At 36.5% G+C, this 24,262-nt stretch overlaps 3 protein-coding genes across 3 annotated transcripts; all 3 read left to right on the forward strand.

Annotated features, from left to right (window-relative positions):
- The first annotated feature begins 2,250 nt into the window (after nucleotides 1–2,250).
- LOC131320774 (DNA-directed RNA polymerases IV and V subunit 5B-like) lies at nucleotides 2,251–6,579 on the forward strand. The gene is made up of 4 exons (XM_058351617.1): nucleotides 2,251–2,604; nucleotides 4,243–4,419; nucleotides 5,307–5,420; nucleotides 6,234–6,579. Exons 1-4 carry the CDS (start codon nucleotides 2,326–2,328, stop codon nucleotides 6,357–6,359), a joined length of 696 nt encoding a protein of 231 aa, XP_058207600.1. The 5' UTR covers nucleotides 2,251–2,325; the 3' UTR covers nucleotides 6,360–6,579.
- A 1,118-nt stretch (nucleotides 6,580–7,697) lies between these two features.
- Nucleotides 7,698–9,119, forward strand: LOC131320775 (VQ motif-containing protein 20-like). Its single transcript, XM_058351618.1, has one exon. The coding sequence runs from the start codon at nucleotides 7,895–7,897 to the stop codon at nucleotides 8,438–8,440; it is 546 nt and encodes a 181-aa protein (XP_058207601.1). The 5' UTR covers nucleotides 7,698–7,894; the 3' UTR covers nucleotides 8,441–9,119.
- Nucleotides 9,120–14,104: 4,985 nt separating this feature from the next.
- LOC131320776 (uncharacterized) lies at nucleotides 14,105–16,325 on the forward strand. Its single transcript, XM_058351619.1, has 2 exons — nucleotides 14,105–14,489; nucleotides 15,560–16,325. Exon 2 carries the CDS (start codon nucleotides 15,608–15,610, stop codon nucleotides 16,025–16,027), a length of 420 nt encoding a protein of 139 aa, XP_058207602.1. The 5' UTR covers nucleotides 14,105–14,489; nucleotides 15,560–15,607; the 3' UTR covers nucleotides 16,028–16,325.
- Nucleotides 16,326–24,262: the final 7,937 nt, after the last annotated feature.

Consider the following 24,262-nt stretch of genomic DNA (forward strand, 5'->3'; position numbering starts at 1 on the left):
CACAACGGGTGACAAACTGATATCTGTGTTTCCCAAGAGGGTCGATGAACTCTCACGGCATGCTGAGCAGTTTGGAAGAGGGGGAGGAAAAGGGGGCCTTCGAGGGGGAGGAGGATGAGGCCTCGGTTCCACGGGAAGAGGAGGTGGATGGGAAAATCTTCACAGCTCGTCAGGAATTCTCACCTTGATAACATGACTGATATTCCCAGAACATAGAGGACAGATCTTGCATTTTCGCATGTGTTTATCAATACAACTTTTGTGATAATGGTGAATGCAGGGAAAGATGCAACCGATTTCGTCGCCGTACTCAAACACGTCCAAGCAAATTGGACAAGGCGTACCTTCAATGACCAACCATTGAAGGTTTCTCCGGGTTCTTGCCGTTCCACCCATACCTGCGGTGGTTTTAACCATGACTAGGTTTAGCGAGCTAACAACATCAGATTTGTCTCATATGACAGAAATACGACGAGAACGAAAAAACGACCCAAAAAAAAAATCTAAGGTCTCGTCTGGAACATTAAAAACTAAATCCCTTTATTTTCAGCAACAAAAAATACCACAAGCAACCAAATATACTGGTACGAAATCAGATTTGACTCGACTACCATTTCACATTCGACACATAAAAGAAAATCAGTGATGCAAGGCATACTGATCTTCGAGAACGAAATCGACACAAGAGTGAGAGAGATTCTAATTCATAAATTGAAGATGAATGAAAGAGATTCTTCCATCAATCTTCAACGATCCTAATTATAACCCAAAAGTTGGGTTAATAAGGCAAAAAAATTTAAGACAAAGAAAGATAAATTCTTTGATTTGTTGGAGTGAGTTTACAATAACGGTTTTGCTATTGTTAGCCTACTGGGCTGACGATAAACACACTAGAAGATGAGAAAAACATGTATTTCTGTGTACTTTTTATACTCTTTAATACACATTCACACACTCACATTTTAGAATTTTCCTTATAATAAAGCCCAAAGAGACTATTTATAGGAAAACAAAATGTGAGGAAATAACTTTATATCTTCTTCAATACTCTTCATTCTTCTTTTCCACCACCAAAAAAAACTAATAGAAATACTAATACTAGTTATATTATTATTATTAATACAAATAAATAATAATAAAAATAATAAAATAGAAAGCATTCTCATAGTTGTCACCTTTTATCGATATCGACAGGCGGAAATATATGGTGAAAACAATGTCTCCCTTATTCATTTGGGTTAAAAGCAGAACAATAACTTATTTTTTTGTATTTATTCAAAAAAAATCATATTTTTTAGTTTTGCATCAAACTTTGGTAACTTATTGATTCGTCTCAACGAGAGGAATCTGAAAAGTAAAAAATTCTGATCGAAACTCATAATTTTTTCAAAAAGACGAGACGAATCAATAAGTCACAAACGTTTAATGCAAAACAAACAAATGCAAAAAAAAATTTGAATAAAGACAAAAAAAAAAAAGTCACCTGACTTATTAATCCAAACCTACCCTAATAGTCACTCATTCTATTTTAACCGGATAAAAAACTAGTTACTATATCTTTACATTGGTATGAATTTTACATCAAATATGAATCTTGTTTTATAAATCTCGATTAGTTCTATAAAATAATATCTTTAAAATTACATAAAATATTATAAATTACAAGAAATAATCAATTAAAAATTAAGCGGCATTAACTCCCAAAAAGAACTATTAATTTGGGACGGAGGGAGTATTAATTTTGTTTACAAATGTAACTAATTAAAATACTCTTATAAACTCACATAAACAAAATCAAATAAAGTTAATTGAAGGAAAATAATTTTCACACTCCTCATTTATTTTTTTGCACCTACTTTTTGTCTTTATTGATGTGAAATTAGAAAATTGCCCCTCACGTGTAAAAAAAAGTGAGTGCAGAAGAAAGAATAATTTAGAAATTTTATGTGGATAAAGACAAAAAAAAAAAAAGGAAAAGAAGGGAGATAAAATGGATAAAATGGAAGTGTAAAATTTATTTTTTAATTAAAAAATCTGAAAATCAATTTTCTTACAAAACTTAATTTTCAATGAATTTTTTTTTCTTTTTTGTCGTTTTAGAGAATCCAAGGCCGTAGTGGACAGCTGTCACGCCTACCGAGCGAGTACCCCGGCTCCTCGTACCCGAGCGAGTACATGCTAGATTTGGCAAATCCTCGCGCCTGTGTTCACCTCCCACGACTCTTCAGTTTTCCTACATTTGCAACCCAAGACAGAAAAATCTTCTCATCTCACACAAAAAAACCCTCTGCAAAGTGCAAAGTGAGGAGAGAGAGAGAGTAGAGAATGGAGGGAGGCGGTGCTTTTGGTAGCGGCGGCGATGGCGGCGGTGGTGGTTCAAAGCCGCCCTGCATTACTTCGATGGTGGTTGAGGGAAGCATGGAGGGCCAGAGGAACTACTTGGCCCGTCGAACGGTGCTGGAAATGTTGAAGGACAGAGGATACACCGTCTCTGACCTAGAACTCACACTCTCTCTCTCTGATTTCCTATCGGCTTACGGTCACAAGCCTGACCTCGACCGCCTCCGTATCTGCGCCTCCCTCCGCTCAAACCCTTCCAAAAAGGTATAGTATATGTATATAAGTAGCAGTCGGAAATAATTCCTAATGTGTTTTTTGGCTTCTATTTGGATAAACGGTTGTCTTTAAAATTCCTATGTAGATCTATGGAGCTTTGTGTGTGGGTGTGTGTCTTATGTTTTGGTTGACGTTGTTCCATGGACTTTTAATTTACTGATAATGAGCCGATCCGAGATTAATAGTCTTTGAGCTCGGCTCGTTTACTAAATGAGCCAAAAACTCGAGGTTGAGTTTTGCTCGTTCGTAAACGATACGAGCCCTTAACGAGCTGAGTCAGGTTAATTTACTTAACGAGCCAAGCCTGTACAAACGAGTTGAGCTTTTACGAGCCGAATCGAGCTTTTGAGTGTTGAGCTCGGGTCGTTCACTAATCGAGTCTAAAACTCGAGCTCGGCTCGATACTAAACAAGTTGATGAGCCGAGCTTAACGAGTCGAGCCACGAGCTGGTCGGTTCGTCTGCAGCCTTAGTCATGCAATCAAGTTAATGGTCTGGTTGGTTTTGAGAAATTATGTGCAGGAAATGCTAGGAACAAACCTTTAACACAACTCCAAACACAGGCGTACGAGAAGTTGTTTTTTATTTTTTCTTTTTTCCCCCTGTGAGGAGACAGAGGACTATTCTAATTTCTGTTTAGTACTTCTTTCTCCATTCCCTCCTTAGGTCAGGAATGGCGGGGTGTAATAGCTTGTAGTGCTAAAAGGATTCCTTGCTGTACGTGCACAAAGGAATTCTGGACATCAGATACCGTTATTTTCCTATGTATCAGCCACTGTGTTTAGCCATATCACTGATACCGTTAATGTTCTCCAATTCCGGGATTGAAAATCTTGTTTGTTACGTGCTATTCGAGATCGAATAGCAGAGTTCAACTATTAGCTTTTAGTTGATGGGTTTCTTCTGTATTTTTTTTTTCTGCTCCCCATTCCTTCCTTAATTGTATTAAGCAGCTAAAGAGTGAGATAGGGGCGTGAAGGCTTGAGCTCAGATTCTCTTACACCAATAAGTAAGGGTTCATATTAGCTTGGTTTATATGTTATTATGATACTTAAGAGATTTTGAAATTTAAATTTCATTCCAATTCCCTTTGTTCATATACTCTGTATCAAAGCTGACATTTGCTATGTTGTTAAATCAATGAGCCTACTAAGTACTAACAGGTTCTGCTGGTTTATTGTTCTTCAATAATCCTCGAACTGGGACAATATTAGTGGCTTGGTATAGGCAGGGCATGTTCTGTTTCTGTGATGTAATTTGATTTGCACCTCATTCAAAAGCTAACATATGGTGTTAGAAAAACGAAAAGCGCAAACCGTCGTAGTTTGTATTGTGTGGCACAGTGGCAAGGAATTGAGTAAACACCTCCAAAAGAAAATTAGTGCTCTTATTGATTCCTGATTCCCAGTTCATCAAGCGTGCTTGTAGATGAAGTAATACAAAATGTATCCAACACCTTCTAATTGAAGGTTGGCTTTGTGTCTTAACCTCTGTCTGAGACTCTAATGGTATGCTATCACTTGTATTTCTCTTGCAGAAGATATTTTTTATGGCTGCTTTTTCTGGAATTCTTCCTGTTAGAATTTTTTGTACTAACTTGACATAGTTTTATTTGTTTGATTTGTAGATTCTCGTTATCTTTTGTGGAACTGATGAAATTAGAAAGCAAAACATGGCTGGCATGTTAAATCAGATCGCCAACAAAGAAAGCTTACACCGGGTGATGTTAATCTTGCAAAGCAAAATGAACTACCATGCTCGGAAGCTAGCGGACGAATATTCTGTTAAAGTGGAGACATTTCACGTAAGTCGCCTAAAGACTACCATGTTCAATTGATGTTTGTTCTTACAAATCTTTCAGGTGGTATTAGGAATATCCAAAGCCAGCTAGGCTACCTATTGACTTGAATCCATTGGACCAAAATGATGAAACGAACACTCATGATTGTTGTAGGTAGGAAATTTTTGGTTAGATGCAATGGTGGCTTCTGCAACAAAGAAATGTATAGGAGAAACACTTCAAAAATAAGTTTTCTTTCTTTGTTTTTCATTTCAAATGTTCAGTCAGGGGAGCTGCCATGAGTACCACATATTTCGCACATACAAACTGATAAACATACGCACACAAACAAACACAGATAAGGTAGTCCTTTGAAATAATCAGTTATCATTGACCCGGTGTAGGTAATGGAAATCTGTTTCAACAACAAGTATGCCTTGGAAATTTATTTTACATAAGGATAGTTCTCACTACCATTTGCATGTGCCAATTCCCCCGTGTTTTTGGCCACTGATGCTTATAACTTTTATTCTTTTACTTCCTCTTAATTGTGTATCAAGCCGCATCTAATTGGTGCTATATCTGTAGGAGGCTGCTGATTTAGGAGTAGCATTGTATTTGCATGAACCACTTTTCGAATTAAGTTGAATGACGAGTCTTTGAATCTTTCTTTAATACTTACCCAAGAGGTTCTGTTTTTGTATCCTGATTTTTGCATAGTGTGGATCAATTAACTAGCGTATTGTATTGTGTTGCTATTGTCTCTAAGAAGTCAAAGTGTAGCCATCTCAGAAATTTTCCTTGTTCATGATATTGAAAATGAAACAATATTTATTTTCACTCCCATTGAACCTTGAATATAACATTTCATCTTTCCAACATCCTGTTATCATCTGTTTCTTTCCCTGCAGATTACTGACTTGTTGGCTAATATCACAAAGCATGTTCTAATGCCAAAGTATGAGATACTGACTGTTGGGGAGAAGCAAAAGCTGCTAAAGAAGTACAATGTAGAAGATAAGCAGGTGAGAATAGTTACTCATCCTTTACTCAACTTCAGTGGCAGATGAAAAAATTGTGGACTCTATGAACTTCATTAGATTCAAGGTTATTTTTCCTCCAAAGACAAAATGTCACTGAAGACAATAATATACCCCCCAAAAATGCCTGCTAAAGCCTAAAACGTCTATGGTGGATTTGGCAATATCTTATTATTGGTGCTTCAGGGCTTGAAATAGCTTCAAATTAGAGGTCCAAATGTTAAAGAGGTCCAGTTAAGACCCCAAAAAAGGATGCTTTTTGCAGTACAATTATTATTCTAGTGCACTCTCAGTTTGTTTCAAATGGGATAGTTCATTCTCCATGTGTTTGTTCAACATGAGGCTGGTTTGTAAGCATTTGGTGTACATGCACAAGATTCCTATGTGCACAAGATTCCTATGTTTAAGTCATCAAAAAGAAGACAACTAGAGCTAAGTTTAACTGTCTGAAAATTTCATATTGGAACTTAGAAACAATTTTCTTTTCAAGTTGTTAGATATCTCTTACCCTCAAGTCAAACATCAAGAAAATGTGTTGTGTTTTCCTCGCTGTATTACATGCTTCTGTTGGCACACTTGCTAAGTGATAAATTCTTTATTGTTTCTGTCATTTTTGAATTCTTCTTTTGCGTTTCCTTTTTGATAAATTCTTTATTGGCGGAGTTGAATTTAACAATGGCTAAGTGATAAATTGCCAGTGACAAATTCAACTCTGCCATTAATTAGGCTTGTTCTTCACATATATATCTGAAAAGAAAATACCTGCAGCTGCATATTTTCATAGTTTACGTGATGCAGATGCCTCGAATGCTGGAGAATGATGCTATTTCCAAGTACTATGGGCTTGAGAAGGGACAAGTGGTGAAAGTTACTCACAATGGTGCATTTACTGATTCGCTTGTTTCTTACCGCTGCGTTACATGACCCACACTGTATGTTGTGGTGGGTAGCAATCTGGGAAACATATTTCAGGACCAGTTTTCCACAGTTTTTCAGTATTTTAGAGGATTTTTAGCTGGGTATAGCTTTTGAAGTAAAACTTGCTGATAGCTTCATTACTTTGGATTTTTAGCTGGGTATAGCTTTTTGAGTACAATCTGCTGATAGCTTCCTTCTATGAATATATTATGTATCTTCCTCTTTTTATGATGCTTTTGGCCAAGAACTTAGCGTTGTATTTAAGTGCTAATTTTCTTCCAAAGGACTGATTCCTTCAATCCAGAGCTTTGTATGATCCTATCATGGCCGGAGATCTCATACCGCGTTAGTTTTGAATATGCAGGAATTGGCCGGAGATTGATTTAATTGCTAATATTCGTTTTGGGATCTCAAAACTCCTGGGCACATTCTCTAATAAATTTTCTCTATCTCTCTCCACTCATTACTCTCAAAAACCCCTCTCAATACCCAAATCGAATGTGTTAAAGGAATCAAGCTACTTGAGTTGATGCTGTTGTTCGTTTGTTAAAAGTTTATTTAAGATTTGTCATAGAAATTTTTTTTTGGAGCTCGTTAAGGTTTCAAATCAAACTCCAACAAGCACTCAGCTCGTTCGGCTTATGATGTATTTGAAGCATTTGAGATCTACTCGTCTGATAAACAAACTAAGTTCGATTAAATTTCTAAAACTCGTTAAGTTCTTAAAACCAAGTTTGATCAACTACCGTTTAACTCGTTTTTCACCTCTATTTCTACTTGCCAAAAAATTGCCTGATAGTAGCTCTCATTTACTGTGTTCTCACGGGTCAGCTAACTCGACACAATCCTTCGCCACTGTCAAATCTTTGGGTGCAAATAGGGTACCGCTAACGTGGTGCTCAAAGTGCACATCCGGGTTGTCCAAAAATGCAATCGACGGTCTGGATTAAAACACACTTTTTCTTTTCTTTTTTTAAAAATCCGTTAGGTATCTTTCAATCCTGATTGTCGGTTGCATTTTTGTCGGTCCGGATGTGTGTGTCGGGTACCACGTGTAGCCGATTTGCAACCAAAAATTTCTCGGCCTTACGTGTCATCACCCAACAGCCTCACTCCCTAATTCTTCACAAACGCTGTTTGCACTTGATTTCCACCCTTCTTAAGTTGTAGTACTCCACATGGCTCCTTCGTTTCTCTCACCATTCCCCATTCATCTCTCCTTTCTCTAACTACCACCACAAATACTCCGGTAATCCGTATCAACAAAGGTGCAACCACCATGCGTTACTTACGTGGTACTTTCAATCATTTTACATACATAATATTGACAAATCAATTATGCGGTAGAGACATTATCATTTATTTTTGTTGGATGTTTGAGAGATCAAGAGTAACCGACATTGTATGGTGGCAATATTTTATTTGCAGAAAGTACCAAATGATACTCTTGGGGTACCCAATAATTGGCCATCTCCTCCACATACCTCTATTTGCTAGGGCTTGTGCAACTATAGAGAGGATAGAGAAAAGTAAGGATCACCATGAGCCCTCCACAACTCGATGGAAAAGGCACATACCCATCCCCTCTAAGAATCAACAAGGTCTCCCATTTGATTAAAAAACCAACATCGCCGCCGTCATCCGCCTTCTCCTTCTCCTCCTCCTCCTCGTCCGCTGCCTCCGCCGCCAAGCCTCCACACCGCCAACCGGTGATAATCTACACCCAGTCTCCCAAAATCATCCACACCCACCCGCGTGACTTCAAGGCGCTGGTGCAAAAACTCACGGGCCAATCTCGGTCTGATTTCGAATCCGACCACCCACCTTCTCCGGCTAAACAAGAACCTCCTCCCACGACGGAGCCATGCAAGAACCGTGGTCGGGTGGCAGCCGTAGCTAGCGATGACACCGATTCGTCATCGATGGTTACCGATGAAAAGTGCAGTTGTATGACGACAGTGAGGAGGAATGTGCAGATCAAATCGTGTTTTCCGCCTCCTCCCACGACGGCTTTTTATGATCCTCCACCAATTAATCCATGTTTCAGCGACATGAACATTCCATTTTTTCCCATCGCCAAATTCTGACGATGATTTCTGTTCTTTCAGCAACTCATGATCACCCTTTTTTCCAGCAATTACAATGACTCTTTAGTTTCGATGAATAATGACATGAGAACCTCTATCTCATCATCGTCTTCCAGCTTTGATTGCATCAAGGAGTTTCGTGAGTTTTGAAACTTCTTGCAATTTTGGATTTTTTGAAATAAAGGATGAGTACTTCAGGTAGTTTGGGTTCGTAATTGAAAGAGAATAGTTTTACATGTGTACGTTTATATACTAATAATGTGGGTTTTTTCTTCCACCTTCAAGTTGATTTGTTGCAGTGCCATTCAAAGGGGAAGAAAAAAAAAAGAGTTGATTTGTTACAGTTCTTTCTTCTTCTTTTTTGGAACCGCGCTTCATTGCAGTTGATAAGCCTGAACTTTGATGCTCTGTTTTGATGTGTGGATTGTCGAAATTATTTTCGGCATTACTCCTCAAAAAACTTGGAAAAAAGAGTGTTTGATGGGCGGGTTGGAGATGCTCTCACACTTGTTTGTGGAGGAGAAATTGCAGGCGTAATCTGGGGACAAACCTTTCATTCCTAATCTGGCGTGATCCTATGTACCGTTAAATACTAGTATGTCACAACGTTCCATTCCTATTCTTTTGCTTTGAATTGGTTAAATATGCAATCCAAATCATTTATTTGACTCATCGAGTTTGTCGTGCAATCAAAAAATCACACTGATCGGATGAAGAATAGTTCATGACCGGACGGATTGGGAAATTCTGTAGGGCGGAGTGCGGCACATGGGCAGTCGATCTTCACAATGAACGGTTGCAATGTGTTTTTAAACTTTGGTTGTTAATAAATAAGCTTCTACCGGTAAAAGATTATTTTTAATTTGAACCGTTGATTGATGAAATCGACGACTGTGCGGCACTGTAAACCCTGTAGGGCAGAGCGCCCTACAAGATCTCTGGATCTATATGGACCACCAAGTCCGATTTTAATGGGATCCGGGGGTGCTGTAGCGCACCCAATGTAGAGCAGCACGCCAACCGTCCATCTCAGCGATCAACCGTTCAGATTCAGATAAAAACTCTTCCATGGAAGAGTAGTCTCTTCTCTGAAAATGTTTGTTTTAAATATAGACAATTGAAACACTATCGGACGGTTGGCGTGCTTTACTACGCGTCACACTACACAGGGTGCACAACCCAGTATCCATACATTACTGTAATGAGGTCACATTTTATTGATTTTTTTTTGAAACTCCAATTGATTTTGGCTCACAGTAAACTATGTCGAGGTCGAATTGAATCGATGTATGCAGTTCATCAACCTCCAAAGCTACGTACCAAATTGGGCATGCCATGTTTCTAGAGGACTAAGAGGAGTGCTTCACAAATGCTCGAGTAAGTTTACAGTAAAGATGGAATTTGAGATACTAATCAGGATGGTGTTTATCTTCAGAGATTACGTACTAGCAGTAGCTTAATCGTCAATATTGTTGTAACAATCTAATTGGTAGGGGTGGGGCTTTCATATTCTTAAGTTTGCTTGAATGCAAGTGATACCGATCGAGTGAATGAATATATTTAGTCTCATGACCTTGAAGTCCTTGTTTCTTTTGTACGTTGAAGCTCTTGTAATATTAACTATGCTATTAACTATGCTGATTATGATCAAATCTAGCCTCCAAAGTGCACACTACATCACAGAATCAGTGCTCCTAGAATAATGCTCCGTGGCCTTCCCTAGCACTTGTTTTTTCTAAAAGAATAATTAGGTGTCTAGGCCAGCTCCTGTGCACCTTGAAGTTAACCACTAGACAAGCCTATAGTGGCTCCGGCCAAAGGAACTGAAACATGAGTTATTTGGAAAAGCAAACCCATAAATGTCAGCCAACCTCTAAGCCGTTCATTTCGTAGGCCTCAATATATTCATCTACTCTGCAAAAAAAAAAAAATCAAGTTGATCAGACAACCCTATGAGCTTTTTCGAATCTCAATCATCATCGGAAAAATAAATTACCATACCTTGACCGTGTAATATGTCTATTGTGAAAATAATGTTTTTTTTTTTTTTGTTAATCGATAGCAGAGATCATTTACATCATATGTGAAGTACAAAGTACAAAATCGGGACACTACATTAATTATGAAAGTCTATGAGACAACCAAGCTCAATAACCTACCCAATACATGAAATAAACACATTATAAGGTAGAAACAAAGAAAGAAAAGCAAAAGTTTTTCTAACGAAAGAACACTCATACGTAGGTGAGATACAAAAGTTCTGGTCAACTGAACTAACCACAGTTGGTTATGAAAATTACGTTTGGTTTAGGTAAATATTGATATCCAACCGATGTATAATCATTTCGCATGGATAATAAACAAATTAAAACTTATAAAATGAACAATTTAAATCATCAATCGTGAGGAATCTCATTTCGCACTTGAGAAGATCTACACTCTATCTTCAGTGTGGTTAATTCAATGAATCAAGGATAAGGTTACACCAAACACGCACTGTGGGGCCGTGTGAATATCCAACGTCTGCGCTGCTGAAATTCCCAGCTGTAAATGTCAAAAACGTAAAAATTTTCAGTGCCGGTGGGATATTACGTGGTGTCCGCTCGGCTCATCCGAATTGTTCATTTCATTTTTGGACGGCTCAGATTTGAAGAAAGAAAACGAGAGAGAAAGTATTAGAATGAGAGAGAAAAAATTTTAATCTCAACCGTTCAAAAGTATATTAGATGGCCCAGATGTACCGAATGAATATCACTGGATATACCACCGGCAATCAAAAATTTCCTAGCAATGTCCCCTAAAGTCTCTGGGACTACTGACGAGTACCCAAATGAAGCAGGCAAACCCTCTATCTTCTCAATCAAATCAAAGGAAAACAATCAACTTGTATTTTTTAAATTTTTTTTAATAACTCAAAGGTCTGGCACAGCTTAACTAAAATCCCCTAAACCTAAGCGGAATAGATACTCGAATCAACTGGCCAAGTTCTTCCGGCACAACTTAACTAGTATTATTTGTTTGCAATTTTCAGTTTTTAATGATAAGAAGTCAAGAATAATAAGAAAATTTAAACTTGGTTTTCAATTTTAATGACTAGGAGGAGCACTTATATATTTTCAAGCTTGTACGTTTTCTTAAGTTGTAAGGTCAAACATTTCACGATTGACCAAATCACGAGTAGGAGTCTATTTGTATGATCATTTTAAGGGTTTTGGATTTTGGATTCTAATCATTATTTTATATCTTTCCAATCATTACTTTCATTTTTTCTCTCTTTTTCTCTCTAATCATTACCTCTATTTTCAATCATTATTTTATTCTCATTACCTACAAATCCAAAATACCAAAACGGACGGGATCTTATTTTTATTTTTAGTTCGACTCCTGAGTCCTGACTAGTATGGTAGCTTATCAAGCTAAGTGTCAGATTGTGCAAAATTGATTTTAAAAAGAGAAAATCTTTTTAACGGCGGAGCAGTGAATTTGTTTACGGAGCAAATCGCGACCGTCCAAAATACTTTTGGATGATCCGGATGTTAATAAAACTTTTCAAGTTATTTCGGATGGTCCAGATATTAATGAAACTTTTCAAGTTTAACTCTTTCCCGAAAAAGCTTCATTTAAATCTGAATCATCCAAAGTCGAAATGGACGGCTGAGCCCAAGATCGCGCAGAGCCGTGAATAAATTTCTCTCTTTTTAAAAACCCCATGAATTTCAAATATCTTGAAACCTCATAAGTTCATCCTAAAATTTTGACTACCGAGACATCACATATTCCAAAGCAGACCGAACATAATCGGGTATAGTTGTAATCAAACAATGAGAAGATGAACAAGCTCTAACCTAAAAAAACAATAAGCACACAATGGAACTCGGGTTGATTGTAGTTATTTCCATACTACAGCGACCAAAGCTATTTGCGTGTTTTTTTTTTACATAACGAAGGAAATCCTAGATATCAAAAAACAAAAATTCTTAAATCACACCTAAGCACACAAATATCATATCCACATCCACAAGAGATCGGGGTGCATGTGTGCTGGATCCACCATGTGTGCAGGACCCACCTCTCTTATGGATGTGTGCGGGATCCACCTCTCTTGCAAATGGGCGTTCGCTAGTAAAATTGATTAAAAAAGGCTGGAATTTTTTTTTTTCAATATTGATGAATATGAAATCTTTGCTAAAGAGAAAACGGCAGGCGGCAGGCCCATACCTTCCTCACTTTATTTTTTCTTTTTTCTTTTTTGAATTTTTCGCCTGGGACCACAAAATTAATGGATTTCTCCTAACAACTCATTTCACGCGCTTCCAACGAAGCTTGTGTATCATACTCCTCTCACCCATTTGTCTTTGTTATTATCCCTTTTTTTATAACAAATAAAAAAAGGCATGTACCTTTGTTTTCGTATACTTTCGACCACAAGATTTTATTCGGCAAGAGACTCTTGTGCAATGCTGTGACTAAATGAGGTGTTTTTTCCCTCCTCCTAAGCAAGAATTTATTTTTGGATAATTGGAGAGAAGTAGTTTCTTACCCAAAATAATCCTCTTTTTCTGAGTGGACAATTTATCATTTATGGAAAATGAAATTCAACATTTCCACTTTAACTCTAAACAACTTGCTTGGATTTTATTTATTATATTTATATTTTTTTGGTTACAAACTTGCTTGGATTTTTATGGTCATCATATGAAAAAGACTTGGCAAGGGAACAATGAATTATTTACGTTGCAGAGTACTTTTCCTTATGAAAGTGTTATCCTCAAGTTTTTTTGTTTTTTTTGGTTGGCAGAAGTATGTTAAACTGAAAAATCAACTCCGCCAAAAAAATGAAAGGCAATAGTCAATTATCGTCAAAGGAAAGGATTAACTTTTTACTCATTGATTAATTTAAGTTTAGACAATGAGCCTAACCTTGATTCCTTTTTGTTTTGCTAAGTTAAATTAAACTAATACAAGCATCAACTGTATTGTTGCTTTGGAAATTATATGAAGAGGCAAGGACTCACGAAGTATCCAACTATCCAAGGGTGTTAGAGTATATTTTTTGCCCTTTCACAGCTACGATTTTGCTCACCAAGCGATCGGTTCAATGGAGAACCGTGGACTTGTTCAGTTGGGATTTTGAGAGAGGTTTTAAAGTGTAATAAATGGAAAGAGATATATAGAGAAATTTTTTTGAGAACCGTACATAAGAGTTTTGAGTACCCTAAACGAACAAGCCCAAACGCTGAAGTTTTAAGTCACCATAGGGTTTCGGTAGGGTAAAACATACTACTCTTTAGTGTTTGAGAAGCACACATTGGGACGATCGCTTAGGCTCTAAAATACTCCGGGTGATAAAGTCCCTTGCAGATGACTATGCAATGCTGAGCGAAATAGGTCTTGACGGACAAGTTTGTTTGATTTGTTTTTTGAGGGAGTTTTTTGGGATAATGAGTGAAAAGAGATAGATGTAGAAATGAGAGTAATAGTTGGATAAAAAAAATTCGGGGACCGTGCGCAAAGATGAGTTGGTTTTTGAGATCCAAAGCGAACATACTAACATAGTAGTTTATTTGTAGTTTCAAGAAACCAAAGAGGTCTTTGAACAATTATCATAAGCATTAGGAGTGTTGGTGTAGTTTCCTTCTTAGTTTCCAAACAGCCCTTCAAATCAGTAAGATGCACTCATCTTTTCTCCACTTTCTACTAGTATCTCATATTTTCTTCTCTTTCACTTCTCCAGTACTCTCTGCCTCTGCTCTTTTGCCAAGCTCTTCAACCTCTAATGGAAGAGATTAAAATCTCTTACCACTAACTCTTTCTAACTTCTTCTAATTTGTATTGATTTCTGATCTGGGTTTTCATTTGTTCACCCTCAGATCATAGCTTTAACCGCTTGTTTATAGTATTAACTTCTCCACTTCCCCTGGCGTTGAGTCTATTGTAACAAACAAACCAATCTGATTTATGGGTATCCTTTAGTTTCTTGATTGGTATTACTGGATTTATTGAAATGGGCTCTGTCTTGGAGATGCAAATGATGGCCGTTTCATGTCAGGTCAGCTTCGTATCTCTCATTTTCCCCTCTCTCAAGCATTAGACACAGAGCATCACTAATTTGATGTGTGGGGTTCTAGATAAAGTTTTCCTCTTTATAGCTTGATTGTTTGTTGGCCTCTCAAAGCCTATTGATGTGGGTTTTGTGGATTCCTTGGTGTTTGTTAGACCTAAGGTATGTATGGATTTTATGCAGTTTTGTTTAATGGATGGATTTGATTTTCCTTCCTAGGGTTTGTTTTCCATTTCTGTATTGTTATCTGGATTTGTTAAAGTTCATCTGTAAAAAGGAATGAGCTTGAGTTGTGAGTGTTCTTGCATTTCTCTTTTTTGATCCAAAATCCTCTTCCTATGCTGATTAGTTGCAACAGATAAATGGGTGTAAGGTTTCATGTTGCTTTTCTATTTCTTGCCAAAAACCTCATGGTTGCTTGTGTTTCCTTATGGATTAGACTGAAAAACATGGGTCTGTAAGCTTGTGCTGAAACCACTGTCTGTTCTCGTCCATTACACCATTCTTTAAAGCTGATGTTTTGGTTATGATCCAAGTTCCCATCTAGTGTTGACCTAATTTCTTCTCTTTGATGCCATCATATCATACTTAGAACTGATGCTGTTTAGTCCATTTGGTTGTGGAAAATGGTGGATTTGTATTTGTTGTTCTCTGGTACTTTCAGTTGATTGATTGTTTTGTGGTTCATGCTTTAGCTCAATCTGATTTTTTTGGTGTCTGATTCTGCGTATGGGTGGTGTAAGTTTGTTTTGAATCCATTGTTTGTTTGTGCTGTTGGCAAGTTTAGAATATTGTCCACTCTTTAAAGCACCAGCCTTTGACTACGGTTCTTGTCCCCTTCTGGTTTTCATCTCATTTCCCTTCTGTTGGTTTTCATCTCATTTCCCTTCTGTTGGTTTTCGGCTTGATCTAAACTGGAGCATTTTGTAGTCCTTTTTATTGCGGCACATGGTGGATGCATTTCTGTTAACTTGTGGTGATTTCAGTTTATCTGATTTGTTAGATCGGTAGTGTACCAATTTTTAGGGCTCTGATTCTCTATCTTTTCCTTGGTGCAGAAACCTTTGTCTCTGGTTTGAAAATTTATTGGACAAGGTTTTCAGATTATGGGTAGAGGTAGAGGAAAGGGGAAGAAACGGACCGCTATCGCTACTCGTGAAGATCAAGCCAGTGGTGAGGAAGAAAAGGTCCCGTCGTATAGGAAAAGAGGAAGGCCACAGAAAACACCAAAGGATGAAATTGAGGAAGAAGAAGAAGTTGCGAAGATAGAAGAAAAGGAAGAAGATGGTGATAAGAAGAGCTCAACCTCTGACAACGATGTAAAAAATCTGGCTGCTCCAGAGAATGGGAGGAAGAGAAAGAGGTCTTCAAAGGCGAAGGAAAATCCAGATTCCGTCAAAGAGGAAAATAGCGTTGGAATGAAAAATGGTACTGATAATTTAGTCAAGTCTGTTGGATTCAGACAAAATGGGAGCAGGCGGAAAAACAAGCCTCGGCGAGCTGCTGAAGTTGGTGTGGAGTGCTAAGCAATGGGACTCTTAAGTCTTAAGTCTAACCTGTCTTTTTGTCTGTCAGCAGATGAATCCATCCGTATTTGAGAGCAAGGTTTTGCCAGTTCATATATGTTTAATTATGTCTCTTTTTTTCTTTTTTTCTTTGGTTTTTGGGTTTTGGTAATGTCCAAATGCCGTTTTCTTGCTGATGTGAGGTCGTCTTCAAAATATGAAGTGGATTATCATGCTGCAATCGTCCCTGAAGCAGTCGAAATTGGATATGTTGGATGATTTTTTGGTTATTCAGTAATCAGAAGCTTCTCTGTCTTTATTCTAGCTTAACTTTGCTTGTACCGGTTCTTTTTGTGCTGCAATTATCTGTACTAGCTTCGTTCCTATTTTCAAACTTTGAGGCTGTTTAGTTGCCTCTTTCGCATGAGAAGTTTTAATCTCTGGCACCGTATAATTCTTGGGACCATAGGGTTTTGCTATCCGGTGAGGCCTACAGAGTGAGGCCGAAGCTGGAAAAAGATCGGAGTAATATTATTGCAAGTACACAGCTTGGTCATGTTTGTGACTTTGTGTAGTTTTGATTGTGATCTCGTGTACTCTCTTTTTTGACCGATTCGTGTACTTGTTACTTGTTTCTAAATGCTGAGACGCTAAAAAACAAAGATGCCATGGAATTTTTGTGCATCGCGTGGTCAATTAGTCAGCACTCCGGAAGAAATTTGATCACCGGTGACTCATCTTTCTGTTTTTTTGATTGCATATCGAGCACATTACTAATATACGTGTGCTGAAGAATTCCACTAGATTCTGTTAAAGGTTTCATTTTTCATGGTTGTGATTATTGGCGTATTTATGTGAAAGATGTGATCATGGAGCACGAATGAATCCATGTTTAGTGATTCAGAGTGTGTCAAGGTGGATCAGCAACACATTGGCTCCTATCTTGACTTAAAATCCATCATCTATGCTTTCTGAACGCGTTAGCCTTAATGAGTAACGGCTTTATGTTATGGAGTGTGGACTATGATCGTAGCATTATACACCAAGTCATGTTTCTCGCAAAGTACGTCAAGCATTTCGTTCATTCTCAAACCAGAATCACGAGCCCTGAGATCGAAGCTCTCGCCTTTGTTTGCCATATGTTGGATTTAAAACGATGTCTTCTTCCGTGTTTAGGTGGAATTTTTTCTTTTTCACGATCATGAAAACTGCAGAATCTTATTTGGTTTGGGGCATCTCGTGGTATACTTGAAATGGACCGTCCACTTGAGAATTGGACTCAGGCCCAAAATTCAATGAGTTGGGCTTTTGCAATTCCCCCAATCTCTTCAAGGATTTGTTTTATTTTTGGACTTGGAATTCATTGTGGATTTGTGGGTATAATGTGATACCAACATGCGTGCGGGGTTGTTTGGTGAAGGTTTTGAAGAAGAATTTTGAGGCAAGAAGCGGGGTGCCGGGTTGTTTGGTAAAGATTTTGAAGAAGAATCAGGAAACCCCAGTTGAATAAAGTCGCAGTTCTCTTTTTGAAAAGCAATTTGGGGATTCTCTTTTTCTACATACTCAATTTGTTCTTCCTTATTATGTAAATCTATAACTTGTTTTTTGAATTCGCTAAAGCTCAATTCAACTTTTTTTCAACTAAGTTACAAATATTCTACATCCACATCAACGAAGATGGCAAAAGCGATTGGTGATGTACAGAAAGAGAGTGCTAATATTACGAGAGTTTTACTGAGTTTTTCTGGACCCAAAACGAGATCATTTTAAATAAAAATAGGCCCCTACAATCTATATGAAAAGATTATTGTAGTAAATTTTGATTCTATACAATTATATTGTAATAATAATTATTACATACACAAAATATGCTTTCAATGATATACAATTAACTAATACGTAGTCGACCACACGATTTCTCTTTTAATATACTCCTTTTTTAGCAATTGGTGATCTATGCTTTTTAACTTTATTTTATTGGATTATTCTAAAATCCGCCCAAATGGGTAAGATAATAGATAAAAAGGTACATTGGTATCCGAGAAATGTGTATTGATATTTTTGAAAGCGTATTAATATCCGTGAAATATGTATTGATATCCGAATTTATTTGAAAGTACGTGTATATTATTCTTTGCCTAGTGGGCGAAGGTTAACAAAACAGTTTTTTATTACTCCTATGCTGTTCTTTTTTGATGGGATTGTCAGGAAAAAAAAATTTATAATATGAAAAAAGACAAAAAAATAAAAAAATAAAAATCAAGAGTTGACGAAGAAGCTAATTTTTTTCTTTTTGCAACTCTGGGAGAAAACATGGTGCAGTTTTTAATCATCCCTAGCCGCTAGAGCACTCAACTACATTTCTGCATTATTGTCCGGATTACATACTTCGGCTCCATCCTTGTCACGGCCGTTCGGCTAAATAAGCCAAGTCACTTATTTTTTTGTTTTTATTTAATTTTTTTTTGTATTTGTTAATTTTTCTTCAATTTTTTTGGAATTATTACTTCATCATGACGAAAGGAATCTAAGAAGTAAAAAATTATGATCGAAACCTATTTTTTTTTGAATAAAGACAAAATTAAGTCAATAAGCCAATTTTTTTCGTCTTTATTCAAAAAAAATTGGATTTCGATCTTAATTTTTTACTTTTTAGATTCATCTTGTCATGAAGAAGCAATAATCCCCCAAAAAATGACAAAAAACTAATAAATGCAAAAAAAAATTGAATAAGGACAAAAAAATAAGCCAAATGGCTTATCTATGGTGTTCGGACAAATAAGCCACTTTGGCTTATTTTTTGTCCTTATTCAAATTTTTTTCGTATCACTTGGCTTATTGTCATTTTTTTAGAGATTATTGCATCCTCACGTCAAGAGGAATTTAAAAAGTAAAAAAATTTGACCGAAATCCAATTTTTTTTGAATAAAGACGAAAAAAATCAATAAGCCAATTTTTTCGTCTTTATTCAAAAAAAATTGGATTTCAGTCAAAATTTTTTACTTTTTAGATTCCTCCTGACGTGAGGATGCAATAATCCCAAAAAAAATGACAATAAGCCAAGTGATACGAAAAAAATTTGAATAAGGACAAAAAATAAGCCAAAGTGGCTTATTTGTCCGAACACTCGTTTTACGTGTTTTGTTCGTCTTTTTTGAATTTTTGTTAAATTTGCGTCATATTTTTTTGATTAATCATCCGTCTTGACGAGAAGAGTCTCAAAAGTACAAAATTATGACGGAAAGCAAAAAAAAATTCACTAAAGACAAAAAAGAGAGTAAACAACTGTCTTATTTGTCTATAGTGCAGCCTTATTTTAATTTTTTCAACGGTCCATATTTCTATACTTTCTGATTCGTCTTGTCTAAACGGACGATTAACCCCAAAAATCACGACGAAAAGCTAAACAAAAGTTATGAAAAATTTAAAAAATATATCTAAATAAGTTTCACACTCATAAATCTACAAGGACGCAGCCGAATATACTATGTAATTTTTCGGCGCCGGGTCGGTATATGAATATTTCAAGTCGTACCCGTTCGGCATATCCGGACCGTTCAATACACTTTTTGATGGCTCGAATTGAAACTCTCTTCCTCCTCTCATCCCAACACTTTTTCTCTCCTTTCACTCTTTTCCAAATCCGAGCCTTCAAAAAACGCAATCGACGGTTTGAATGCTTCGAGCGCCACCACATAGTACCTACCCGCCACCGAAAAATTCTCCCCGTCGGTCTTGCCACAGCGACGGTGTGGCTCAATCATGACACACAAAGACCCAAAACGTTTTTTGTGCTCTTTATCATATGTGTTTTGTCTAACTTGTACTTTGTATATGTCGTGTTGCGGGATAGTAATGGATAGTGAAAGGTGAAATAGATATACCCCATCTTATTTGGCCTTATAATTGCCGACAAAAAGATTGAGCAAGCTAGCATGCACAACCAGATTTTTTTTGTTGCACTACAAGGAAAAGTAGACTGCCCATTCTATGAATCCATGATGGAGTACCTTAGGCTCCGTTTCAGAACATTTTTTTGAAAAATAAATATTTATTTTATATTTTTTAATTTAAAAATAATATAAATAAAAATTAATTTTTCAATTTTTTTGTACCGTATGAAATATCTTAATGAGATTTATCAAACAAGATCTATATTGATAGGAAAATTATTTGCATAAACACATGATTTTTAAGCTTGAAATTGTGTTCTTAAAAAATAAATATTTATTTTTCTTTCGGCAACGGGGCCTTAGCTTCATCGCTGAACAACTACTCGCGGAAAGACTCGATTGCATCTACGTCGTCCTCGACCTCCCCGAAGTTTATGTCCCGTTGCATGTCCTCAGCGCTAAAGAGTAGGTTCAGCATCATCGAGCGGCTACGAAGACTTGAGCTCTAATTTTAAGGAATACTTATTTGTTGATCTAACCACGTGATGATTCTGTATTTTAAATAAAATGAAATAATTAAAACGAGAAGTAAAAAGCGAAAAGAAGACCGGAAGAGAGAGAAGAAGAAGAAGACACCTAAAAATGAACGGTTCAGATATGCATGCGCTCAAATTCAATTCAAGTCGTCTGTGTCAAAACGAACGAACGAATGCCGCTCGCTCAGCAACCGCTTGGCCCCAGGATTCTTGGCAGTGTCCCCTGAAGACACCTGAAAAGACCGAAAGTTCTATTATTGTTTTGGTGTTTTTTTTTTATCTTCTTTGTATAGGTGTTCTGTTTGACAACAAAAGGAAGTACGGTGCAAAAGCTTGATGGAACCTCTTCTTTGGATATACCCAGGTGGAGGTGTTAGCTAGGCATCTAGGGTGTGTTTGGATTAAAAAATAAGGCGTGATATTTTTTTTTGTCTTTATTTTTTATTTTTGAATTTATTTGTTTTGCGTTAAACTTTTATAACTTATTATTTCGTCTTGACTAAAGGAACTGGAAAAGTAAAAAAAATTTGATCGAAGTTCATAATTTTTTAAAAACGACAAAACATATCAAAAAGTTTATTTTTTGTCCTTTTCAAAAAATTATGTGTTCCAATAAAAAAGTTATACTTTTTTGGTTCTTCTCGGCAAGATGAATCAATAAGTCATAAAAGTTTAACATAAAAATAACAAATACAAAAAAAATTTAAATAAAGACAGAAAAAAGAGTCAGTCCCTACTTTTTAATCCAAACCTACCCATAGTCGGGTCTCCAAATACGCAACCTTTTTTTGACACAGTCCAAAGTCCAGATGCCTGAAAAATTATTCAGTTCTCCAAAGGCACTACTAAGTGGCTTATTTTTTTTGTCCTTATTTAATTTTTTTCACATTTGTTAGTTATTTGTCAACTTTTTATGGATTATTGTTTCGTCATGAGAAGAGGAATCTAAAAAGTATAAAATTCTGATCGAAATTCAAATTATTTTGAATAAAGACGAAAAAATTGACTTATTGACTTATTTTTTTTCTTTATTTAAAAAAAATTTAGATTTCGATCGTAATTCTTTACTTTTTAGATTATTCTCGTCAAAAAGAATCAATAATCCACAAAAAGTTAACAAAAAACTACAAATAAAAAAAAATTAAACAAAGACAAAAGAAACAAACCATTTAACTCATTTAGTAGAGCAACCATGCGGGGTAGAGGACAGGCCTCACGCACTGCCCAGGGCATTGTGAGTAATCTTTACCCCAAAGGGTTTGCAGTTTCAAATTGTGGGTCCACTAAAGCCTTATGGTTAATCTAAAACCTTTTTGGCCTTATTCGTTTGATAATTTTTGGTATTTTAGTTTAGGCAGTGAGTAGAGAGAGAAATAAGGTAATGATTGAAAAAAAAAGGTAATGAGTAGAGAGAGATATTGAGAGAAATAAAATTAATAATTAGAGAAATAAGGTAATAATTGAAGAAAGATATAGGGTAATGATTGAAAAACAAAGTTAAAACAAAAGAAAGGCTCCGTTCCGGTTTTTTAGAAAAGAAACTTTTAAAAAAGGAAGGCAATTTTAAGTTTAAAAATCATGTGTTTACACAAATAATTTTTCTAATAATATGGATCTTGTTTGATAGATTTCATTGAGATCTTTTAAACGATGCAAAAAAATTGAAAAATTATCTTTTATTTTCATTATATTTGAACTTGAAATTATCCTTTTTTTTGAAAATGAAAGTTTAAAAAGAAAGCCTAACGGCACCTAAAACATCAAAACGAACAAGGCCAAAAACTGTTTACTTCTTCCTCTTTTTTTTAACAAAGTATCTATTCATAAAAAATAAAATATTTTTGTATAAGATAGCCGTGAATTTTTAATCAGAAAGTCTACCCACACAGCAGATCTGTGCACAGATTGTGCACAGATTTTGTTGTGGAGCCCACCACGGGTCCCACACAAATCATCCGAGCCATTCATTAAATGTAAAACATTTTTTCAAATGTTCCCGTAAAAAATAAGCTCAATCCAATACCTATAGGTGCTCGATCCAACCATATAACTTTTCATTATCCGAAAATCTGAATGAAAAGTTAAATAGTTGGATGAAGCACCTATTGGTATCGGATTGAGCTTATTTTTTACGGGGACCTTTGAAAAAATGTTTTACATTTAATGAACGGCTCGGATGATTTGTGTAGGACCCGTGGTGGACCCCACAACAAAATCTGTGCACAATCTATGCACAGATCTGCTGTGTATGTAGCAGGACTCATTTTTAATCGATGTGCTTGTTTTAGCAGGTAATGGTTTTCAGATCCGGATTCTCTTTTGTAAGGATTTTCATGAGACCAAGTTGGCCAATCTCGGCAATCAATTATTTATAAAAGTATGTTTTCTTTTACCGATAATAATTAACTTTTATCCATCAAATATAACAAATATGTTCGAAAAGTTCATTGTCAAGACGATCAATCTGAATGAAAACCCTCGTGGCCTCGTACGATCCCGAGAGAGGGATAGAGAGAGATCCCTGGCGCCAGTCTCTCTTCCAGCAAGGGGTGAGTTGGCACGAGGCCTGTGTGTTCGTGGATTCAATAATTGCCCCTGAATCCCTGTTCGTGTGTGGGTTCTGTGTGCATACTGCCAAATAGGGCCTTAAATGCGGTATGGCTTTTGGGACACAAAACCCTTGTCACTCTCACTCTTGCAAGTACTGCTTTGTTCCATATGGTAGAGAAAATGTTTCGGGGCGCTGCTCTAGCTCCAGCTGGCACCTCTCGCTACTGAGCGACGTAAACGAAGCGAGCTCGCAACCGGCTTCAGACTTTGCTCGGCTTGGTTTGATTCGTTGAGTAATCGAGTCGAATCTGAACTCAAGTTTGAGGTCTATGTACTAAATGAGCCGAGTTTGAACTTAAATTTTAAATCGGTGTACTAAATTAGCCGAGCTCAATACTATAAAGCTAGCTAGGTTAGGCTCGAAAAAAAATTCAGCTCGTTTGAAGCTCATTATGTTAATTAATCAGGCTCGGCTTGTTTTGGACTCGTTTAGTAAATGAGTCCAGCTCAAACATTACAAAGCTTGGCTTAGGTCGGCTCGTAATCGAGCCGAACTTGAGCTCGAGTTTTAGGCTTGTGTAGTAAATGAGTTAAACTCAACAATCTAAAGCAATGATTAACTCGAAAAAAATCAACTCGTTTGTACGTATAAGCTCGGCTTGTTTACAAAGGCACGTTAAAATTAATTAACTGGGCTCGGTTCGTTTATAGCTCGAGTTTTGACTTATTTAGCAAACAAGTTGAGCTCGATTATTACAATGCCCCACTCGACTCGACCCCGTTTACACCTTAATTATAGGGTCCCCAACCCCTTTACTCAACTAAACTTGATTCGATGACAAAAGATATTTTCAAGAGACTGGGGCCCTGGGGGTGTTCCATCTAAGATCAATAAATTAGTGCAAACCAGTCCTTGTTTAGGCGCCAATATGTACTTCTCAAAACAAAGTAGGCCATGTTTTGTCAAGATTCTTCTTTTTAAATGCTTAATTTTCATTTTATGAGACAAATTATTTTATCATAATACATCACATTTAATTTAAAAAATAAATACTTATTTTTTTTGAACAGAAATAATTACTTATTTTAACCGGTGAAACACACCAATTTGTCCTTAACAAGCACTTACTGCTACAAAAATGGAAGGGAAAAGACCCAGGATTTTGTAGGTAACTCCCATTACTTCTATAAAAGTTATTCCATTTCAAAAATTATTACACTTTTGTACCATATACTATGGAAAAAATGTATCGAATCTAATTATCCAAAAAAGAAAA

The sequence above is a fragment of the Rhododendron vialii genome, chromosome 3a (assembly GCF_030253575.1).
Source record: "Rhododendron vialii isolate Sample 1 chromosome 3a, ASM3025357v1".
NCBI lineage: Eukaryota > Viridiplantae > Streptophyta > Magnoliopsida > Ericales > Ericaceae > Rhododendron > Rhododendron vialii.